We start from the raw sequence: 9658 nt of genomic DNA, 5'->3' as shown, positions 1-9658 counted from the left end.
AAACAGCTCGAAACAAAATCAAAAACTAGGGACCATTACTGAAGGTGATTAGTAAAGGAACCAACAGAAACCCCAGAATAAACTGCATCAAATAATTAGATCCTGCAGTGTATCGCTGGGCAGTGGTGCGGATAGATTGAAATATAACATGCAAAAGGGAACAATTTAACTATCTAAATGAATTGTTACGGTTATGGGGTGATAGTGAGTGGGCAAATGGGCCTCTTCCCATGCTATGATATGAAACAAACATATTCTAGTATAAATGAGAGACTAAGTTGACAATCTGAATGATAACAACAATTAATGTTGTGGGAGACTGAACATCAGTAATATCACGATAAGACTTTTCTCTGAAACTTGCTATATCTGACCTCAATACAACTGTACCATTACAAATAAACTAACACGAAAACCATTTATTTAAACAGGCAAATAAAATTAAGCAATCATTTTTAGTTATTGTGTTGATCAATGGAAGAAATTCATTCCTTTAACAAATAAATCAAATACGAAAACTTTTTTTTTTAAATTCCAGCTGTCATGTGCAAACGTGAAGCTTAAGTTCAAACTACCATACAATGTTGTCCTGGGATGGAAAAACTATTTGACAGACCACACTTCCTGTACTATTCAACATTGCATATTGAACTTGATAGTTTGAAATTATCCTTTGCTTAGAAAGATTAGTTGCTGTGATAAGGTGACATAATAGCTCTCATGGTGCTTGAATTCCATTCAAAATAAATCACATTTAAGCCTAACGCTCAGCGCTTTACCTATCTGGATGGGGCAATATTAGCATCCTATATTATACTATGACAAATAGACAATAGACAATAGGTGCAGGAGTAGGCCATTCAGCCCTTCGAGCCAGCACCGCCATTCAATGCGATCATGGCTGATCACTCTCAATCAGTACCCCGTTCCTGCCTTCTCCCCATACCCCCTCACTCCGCTATCCTTAAGAGCTCTATCCAGCTCTCTCTTGAAAGCATCCAACGAACTGGCCTCCACTGCCTTCTGAGGCAGAGAATTCCACACCTTCACCACTCTCTGACTGAAAAAGTTCCTCCTCATCTCCATTCTAAATGGCCTACCCCTTATTCTTAAACTGTGGCCCCTTGTTCTGGACTACCCCAACATTGGGAACATGTTTCCTGCCTCTAATGTGTCCAATCCCCTAATTATCTTATATGTTTCAATAAGATCCCCCCTCATCCTTCTAAATTCCAGTGTATACAAGCCTAATTGCTCCAGCCTTTCAACATACGACAGTCCCGCCATTCCGGGAATTAACCTAGTGAACCTACGCTGCACGCCCTCAATAGCAAGAATATCCTTCCTCAAATTTGGAGACCAAAACTGCACACAGTACTCCAGGTGCGGTCTCACCAGGGCCCGGTACAACTGTAGAAGGACCGCTTTGCTCCTATACACAACTCCTCTTGTTATGAAGGCCAACATTCCATTGGCTTTTTTCACTGCCTGCTGTACCTGCATGACTGACGCACTAGGACACCCAGATCTCGTTGAACATCCCCTCTTCCTAACCTGACACCATTCAGATAATAATCTGCCTTTCTTATCTCGTGGCGGCGCCTAACGGCAGCGGCTGACTAGCAGTCTGTCCGTCTTTTTTTTGTTGAGTGTCGGTGTTGGGATGATTTTTATATATATTTTTTTGGTTGTGTATGTCTGGGAGGGGGTGGTGGTGTGTGGGGGGTGGGTGTGGGTGGGTGGGTGTGGGGAACTTTTCTCTTCCTCACGGCGCGGGGTGCGGCTCGGCTGCGGGGCCTAACATCCCCCGGTGCGGCTCGGCCGCTGGACTTTACATCCCGGTGCGGCTTGGCCGCTGGACTTACATCGCCCTGTGCAGCTCGGCTGCGGGGCTTAACACCGCCCGGTGCAGCTCGGCTGCGGGGCTTAACACCGCCCGGTGCAGCTCGGCTGCGGGGCTTAACACCGCCCGGTGCAACTCGGCTGCGGGACTTTACATCGCCCGGTGCAGCTCGGCTGCGGGGCTTAACACCGCCCGGTGCAGCTCGGCTGCGGGGCCTAACACCGCCCGGTGCAACTCGGCTGCGGGACTTAACACCGCCCGGTGCGGCTCGGCTGCGGGACTTTTCACCGCTGGTGCGGCTCGGCTGCGGGACTTAGCTGCGCAAGGCTTGGTCGCGGGCCTTTCATCGCCCGGTTCGGCCGCGAGATGTTTCAGCGCCCGGTGCGGGGACTGTGCGGGTCGGTCGGGGACGAGCTGTCTGTCCGTGGGCGTGGGGAAGAGAGGGGAAGTTTTGTTGCCTCCATCACAGTGAGGGGGTGTTTGGAGTCACTGTGATGGACGTTTGTGTTGGGGTTATGTGTCTTGTGTTCTTTTTTTTTTTCTATGACTGCTATGTAGTTTCGTTCGGTACTTCGGTACCGAACGACAAATAAAGCTCTGTTATACCTGTTATGTTATGTTACTTCCAAAGTGAATAACCTCACACTTATCTACATTAAACTGCATCTGCCATGTATCCGCCCACTCACACAACCTGTCCAAGTCACCCTGCAGCTTTATTGCATCTTCCTCACAATTCACACTACCCCCCAGCTTAGTATCATCTGCAAATTTGCTAATGGTACTTTTAATCCCTTCATCTAAGTCATTAATGTATATCGTAAATAGCTGGGGTCCCAGCACCGAACCTTGCGGTACCCCACTGGTCACTGCCTGCCATTCCGAAAGGGACCCATTTATCCCCACTCTTTGTTTTCTGTCTGTCAACCAATTTTCTATCCATGTCAGTACCCTACCCCCAATACCATGTGCTCTAATTTTGCCCACTAATCTCCTATGTGGGACCTTGTCGAAGGTTTTCTGAAAGTCGAGGTACATCCACTGACTCTCCCCTGTCAATTTTCCTAGTTACATCCTCAAAAAATTCCAGTAGATTTGTCAAGCATGATTTCCCCTTCGTAAATCCATGCTGACTCGGAATGATCCTGTTACTGCTATCCAAATGCTCAGCAATTTCGTCTTTTATAATTGACTCCAGCATCTTCCCCACCACTGATGTCAGACTAACTGGTCTATAATTACCCGTTTTCTCTCTCCCTTCTTTCTTAAAAAGTGGGATAACATTTGCTATCCTCCAATCCACAGGAACTGATCCTGAATCTATAGAACATTGAAAAATGATCTCCAATGCTTCCACTATTTCTAGAGCCACCTCCTTAAGTACCCTGGGATGCAGACCATCAGGCCCTGGGGATTTATCAGCCTTCAGTCCCATCAGTCTACCCAAAACCATTTCCTGCCTAATGTGGATTTCCTTCAGTTCCCCCATCACCCTAGGTTCTCCGACCCCTAGAACATTTGGGAGATTGTGTGTATCTTCCTCAGTGAAGACAGATCCAAAGTAACGGTTTAACTCGTCTGCCATTTCTTTGTTCCCCATAATAAATTCCCCTGCTTCTGTCTTCAAGGGACCCACATTTGCCTTGACTATTTTTTTCCTCTTCACGTACCTAAAAAAACTTTCGCTATCCTCCTCTTGGGATCAGTTCATAATTGACATCCACTAAGATAATTGCTGTTTAGATGATGGCACAGCATAAATGTTTTCAGTATCCCAAGCAGAAATAAAGGGAATAATAGTTAAGCAGAAGAGATCCACTCAAACAATGATCAAATATTAATCAATTCTCCAATTCTAAATCCTAAGGCTTGGTTTATTTATCAACTTAACACCAAGAGTTAACACCATCTATTGACTGAAAACAATGATAAATCTAATACAACTGAATCTGAGACTGCAGCTTAAACAATGAAAGCATTGCAGATGTGCTCTGTGCTCAACGAAAGTTTCAAACTTCTTTGGTAACTGTCAAATGGTATTTTTGAAATATATTTGAAACGCTGCACTATTGAATTTTCTTAAAATGCTACATCTAATCCCATCTGACCATGCACCAAACAAATGTTTGCACAGTCAAGCTCACTTCAAGTAGTCTTATTATGAAGAATGTCTACTGATCAGCCAACATCCCCAGCAAATGAAATATTCCCAACACTCACCTTAAAATACTCATAGATGCATATGAAGCTACTTCTCCAAAGGCTTCATCAACAAATACAGTCTTATAATAGGCATAGGGATATCTGCAGGTCAGAATCTCTTCATAAAACTCAAAAATCTCATGAAGAAAGGATGTGGTGTGCTTCAGGAGTGGCAACAATTGCGGTAGGCAGAAATGTGTTACCTGGAAAGCATGACATCAAAATGTGAAATATGTCCTTCCAATGTAATGAAAAGTACTTCTTAGATTACATCAAAAACAGAAATAGTTTAATACAACACATACTCCTCCATCATTTTCACCATACAACACATACTCCTCCATCATTTTCACCATACAACACATAATCCTCCATTTTTGCCACCTCCAACTGGATCCCACCACTAGTCATATCTTCCCATCACCACCCCTTTCCGCCTTCCACAGAGACCATTCACTCTGCAACTCCTTGGTTAACTCATCCCTTCCCACCCAAACCCTCCCCTCCCCAGGTACCTTCCCTTGCAACCACAGGAGATGCAACACCTATCCCTGTGCATCCTCCCTTGACTTTGTCCAGGGACCTCAACAGTGCTTTCAGGTTAAGCAGAGGTTCACTTGCACCTCCTCCAACCTCATCTACTGTATCCATTGTTCAAGGAGTGGACTCTGATACATCAGCGAGACCAAACATAGGCTGGGCAATCGTTTCACTGAACACTTTGTCTCAGTCTGCCTGGACCTACCTAATCTCCCAATGCCAAACATTCCCCTTCCCATTCCCACACTGACCTTTCTGTCCTAACACTCCTCCATTGTCAGAGTGAGGCTAAACACAAATTGGAGGAACAGCATCTCATATTTCGCTTGGGTAGTTTACAACCCAGTGGCATGAATATTGATTTCTCTAACTTCAAGTAATCCTTGCATTCCCCACTCTCTCAATCCCTCCCCCACAGAGGTTGTATCGGCTTCAAAGTTGTCTTGTTGAGTCTCATTGTCAATACTTGTTTTCACCTAGGCCACAGCTAACAATGGCCTGTTTCCTTTATCATTGTGACTTTTTTGCATATCTTTCATTCATTTTGTTCTATATCTCGCTCCATCGCCGTCTATATCTCTTGTTTCCCTTTCCCCTGACACTCGGTCTGAAAGGTCTCGACCCGAAACCTTTTCCTTTTCTCCAGAGATGCTGTTTGACTCGCTGAGTTACTCCAGTTTTTTGTGCCTATCGATTGTTTATTTTCATAGAAACAGAAAAATAGGTGCAGGGCCGAATGGCCTCCTCAGATGATGCTGGCTGCCTTTTTGAGGCAGTGACTCCTTTAAATCCCTTCAATGGTCAGAACCTGTGATGGACTGGGCATTGGTCACCACCTTTTGCAGTCTTCTTTGCTCCTGGACGTTCAAGTTGCCAAACCAGGCCGTGGTGCAATCAGTCAACATGCTTTCTACTGTACACCTGTAGAAATTCAAGAGTCGTCTCTGACATACCGAATCTCCACAATCTTCTCAACAAGTGGAGGCATTTATGAGCTTTCTTTATAATTGCATAAGTGCTAATCCAGGAAAGATCTTCAGAAATAAGCACGCCCAGACTGGCACCATTTGGTTAGTCGATCGATCGCATTTCTATACTCTGATTCGTCATCATCTGCAATTCGTCCAACAACAGTGGTGTTGTCGTGAGTATAGAGTGGAGCAGAGGGCCTTGAGGTGCTCCCATACTGATAGTTATTGAGGAAGGTGTTGCTGCCAATTCATACAGAATGTGATCTGTTGATGAAGTCAAGGATCCAGTTGCAGAAGGATGTGCAGAGACCCAATTCCATGAGCTTGATAAATAGCTTGGAGGATATGATAGCACTGAACGCCGAGCTGTAGACTATAATCTGACATATGTGTTCTTATTGTGCAAGTGGTCCAGCGCAGAGTGGAGAGCCAATGAGATTGCATCCTCCGTTGACCTGTTGTGGCAGTAGGTAAATTGTAACCAACCTCTAAGCACTTCATTACCACGGATGTTAGTTTTACCGGTCGATAGTCATTGAGGCATTTCACCGTACTCTTCTTGGTATCATTGATGCCCTCTTAAACCAGGTGGCAACCTAAGACCTCAGTAGAGGTTGAGGTGTCCGCAAAAACTCCAGCCAGTTGGCTGCACAGTTTTAAGAACACGACCAGTTATAACATCGGGTCCAGGCACTTTACGAGTGTTCAGGATCTTACGTCGGCCTCTGAGACTGAGATTGTAACACCTCATTGGGGGCTAGGGAAGGCACATCAGTGCCTTCCACAAATGCTGCTTGATCCACTGTGTTACTCCAGCACTTTGTGTTCTATATAAAATGTGAATTGCTTAGGCCCCAGCTCTGACCTCTGATCATTGCCTTACAACCAAAAATATAACCCATTTATTCCTACTGCGTTTTCTGTCCATTAGCCAAATTTCTGTCCACCTCAGTCAGTAAGTATACTAATCCAGTCTCATGTCTTCTATTTTTGGTTAGTTAACTCTTCTATGGCATCTCATCAAAGATCCTTTAAAATTATGTCCACATTTTACCAACTGGTTTGCTAATATCTATAACATATAACATATAACATATAACAACTACAGCATGGAAACAGGCCTGTCCGGCCCTACCAGTCCACGCCGACCATTCATTCTGTGCTGATCATTATAATCTCAAAAACCTTCAACATGTCTATCAAACCCAATTTCCCTTCGCAAATCAAGGGCGAGTCTGCTTAATCATAATCGTGTTATTTAAGTGCCCTGGAACGACTTTCTTAGAAATGGATACCAGCAGTTCTGGAAGATTTAACACCTTCCCATTAATTTCTCCAGTAATACATTTTTTTATAAATGCTTTTTTTGTTTAAACACCTCATTCATTCTGGACCTATCGTCCTTGAATGTTTGCAGATTTTATTCCATCAGTGCATTAAAAAATTGTTTAACTTCTCCATCATTTCAATATTCCATATATGTGATCTCATATAATACAAAATTCAAAAGTTTTTTTACCTGGTCAAGTTTAGAACTTTAACTAAGTTAGTTATATGCAAATTATCAAGTACAAAGTTCCAACCAGCAAAATAATTGACTGAACATTATTGTTTTTAGAGGAATGGCAAAAAAATTGGAAATTTGCGGAGTCTAAATTTTAGTCACAAAATCTTAACTAATCAGTCTCTTTCTGGCCCCTTAGCAGAAGCGTCCATGTCGTGGGGCTGGAAACTGGAAGTGTCCTGACCTAATTCTGCTACCACCATTGTCTACTGTACAAGTGAGGCTCCCACTGATTGTCGCCGGATGCTTGCGCCTTTTTCAGGATAGTCGATGATAGTGATGTAACATTTGAATGATGGATACGAAAGAAGAAGTCTCTTTCTAAACTACTGACAACCATTGCTCAGACTGACTCCTGACCCGAAATAGCATCTGCCCATTCCCTGCATGGTTGCTGTCTGGCCCACTGTGTTCCTCGAGCGCCAGCAGCAATCAGCAGTAGCAGCAATCAGCAGCAACAGCAGCAATCATCAGCAGCAGCAGTGTGCGTGTGTGTTTGTGAGAGAGAGCAGAGACCGTAGTATTGTGTGGGGGATAGTAAGGAGTAAGACCTGTGTGATCTCCCGGACAAGTTTCGATTGCCTAGCTTGGGGTCGGAGAGGAATATCCCGGATTTTTTCCCCAAATTGGCCTGGGTTTTTATCCGGTTTTTCGCCTCTCCCAGGAGATCACTCAGTTCTTTTGGGTGGGCGGTTGGAGCAGTTAAGGGGGAGTATGAGTGCCAGGGCAGTTTATTGTTCTGGGTGTCGGATGTGGGGAATCTGGGAGTCTGATAGTATTCCAGACATCCACATCTGCGCCAGGTGCGACGAGATGGGGCTCCTAAGGGACCGTATTAGGAACCTGGAGCGGCAGATTGATGACCTCCGTCTGGTCAGGGAGAGTGAGGAGGTTATAGAGAGGAGTTATAGAGAGGTGGTCACTCCAAGACCACGGGAGGTAGACAAGTGGATCACGGGAGGTAAACAAGTGGGTCACGGTTAGGGGGGGCAAGAAGCAGAGGCAGGGACTAGAGAGTACCCCAGTGGATGTACCCCATGGCAATAAATACTCCTGTTTAGGTACTGTTGGGGAGTATAGCTTACCTGAGGGCAGCGACGGCGCCCGAGCCTCTGGCACGGAGTCCGGCCCTGTTGCTCAGAAGGGTAGGGAAAGGAAGAAGAGAGCGATAGTGATAGGGGACTCTATAGTGAGGGAGTCAGATAGGCGATTCTGTGGACGCAGTCGGGAGACCCGGATGGTAGTTTGCCTCCCTGGTGCCAGTGTGTCCGGGATGTATCTGAACGTGTCCAAGATATCCTGCAAAGAGAGGGAGAGGAGCCAGAGGACGTGGTACATATAGGTACCAACAATATAGGTAGGATAAGGGAAGAGGTCCTGAAAGGAGAATTTAGGGGGCTAGGAAGAGAGTTAAAAAAAAGGACTTCCAAAGTGATAATCTCAGTGCCACGCGATAGTGAGAATAGGAATGGAGTGAGGTGGAGGATAAATACGTGGCTGAGGGACTGGTGCAGGGAGCAGGGATTCAAGTTTCTGGATCATTGGGACCTCTTCTGGGGGAAGTATGACCTGTACAAAAAGGACGGGTTGCATCTGAACCTGAGGGGAACCAATATCCTGGCGGGGAGATTTGCTAAGGTAATTGCGGAGACTTTAAACTAGTACGGTTGGGGGGAGGGACTCAAACACAGATAGCTAATAGGCAGTGTGTGAGGCAGGAGGCAGAAAAGGGAAACACTCAGACCCAATATGTAGGAGAGAAAGAAGTGAAAAGAAATAAACTGAGAATAAGAAATGATGGGTCCCTTAAATGTGTATATTTTAATGCTAGGAGCATTGTAAGAAAGGTGGATGAGCTTAGAGCCTGGATTGACATCTGGAAGTATGATGTTGTGGCGATCAGTGAAATATGGTTGCAGGAGGGTTGCGATTGGCAATTAAATATTCCAGAATTTCATTGTTTCAGATGTGATAGAATCGGAGGGGCAAGAGGTGGGGGTGTTGCATTGCTTGTCAGGGAGGATATCACAGCAGTGCGTTGGCAGGACAGACTAGAAGGCTCGATTAGGGAGGCTGTGTGGGTGGAACTCAGAAATGAGAAAGGCGTAGCAACACTTCTAGGGGTGTATTATAGACCGCCAAATAGGGAACGAGAATTGGAAGAGCAAATATGTAAGGAGATAGCAGATATTAGTAGTAAGCACAGAGTAGTGATTGTGGGTGATTTCAATTTTCCGTACATAGACTGGGAATCACATTCTGTTAAAGGGCTGGATGGTTTGGAGTTTGTCAAATGTGAGCAGGATAGTTTTTTGCAGCAATACGTAGAGGTACCTACCAGAGAAGGGGCAGTGTTGGACCTCCTGTTAGGAAATGAGACGGGTCAGGTGACGGAGGTATGTGTTGAGGAGCACTTTGGGTCTAGTGATCACAATGCCATTAGTTTCAATATAATTATGGAGAAGGTCAAATCTGGACCAAGGGTTGAGATTTTGGATTGGAGAAAGGCTAATTTTGAGGAGATGAGAAAGGATTTAA

The 9658-nt window shown here is 44.9% G+C and overlaps 1 protein-coding gene across 1 annotated transcript in view; it reads right to left on the bottom strand.

Moving 5' to 3' along the window:
- taf2 (TAF2 RNA polymerase II, TATA box binding protein (TBP)-associated factor) overlaps window positions 1-9658 on the bottom strand; it is a 134940-nt gene that overhangs the window by 94742 nt on the left and 30540 nt on the right. The window contains exon 7 of the mRNA XM_078397120.1: window positions 4064-4248. Within this exon, the coding sequence (XP_078253246.1) occupies window positions 4064-4248 (185 nt within the window). The remainder of the gene's footprint in view (window positions 1-4063; window positions 4249-9658) is intronic.

The sequence above is a fragment of the Rhinoraja longicauda genome, chromosome 4 (genome assembly GCF_053455715.1).
Source record: "Rhinoraja longicauda isolate Sanriku21f chromosome 4, sRhiLon1.1, whole genome shotgun sequence".
In the NCBI taxonomy this organism is placed as follows: domain Eukaryota; kingdom Metazoa; phylum Chordata; class Chondrichthyes; order Rajiformes; family Arhynchobatidae; genus Rhinoraja; species Rhinoraja longicauda.
The sequence above is the reverse complement of the archived record's forward strand: the minus strand, read 5'-3'. Positions and strand labels throughout refer to the sequence as shown.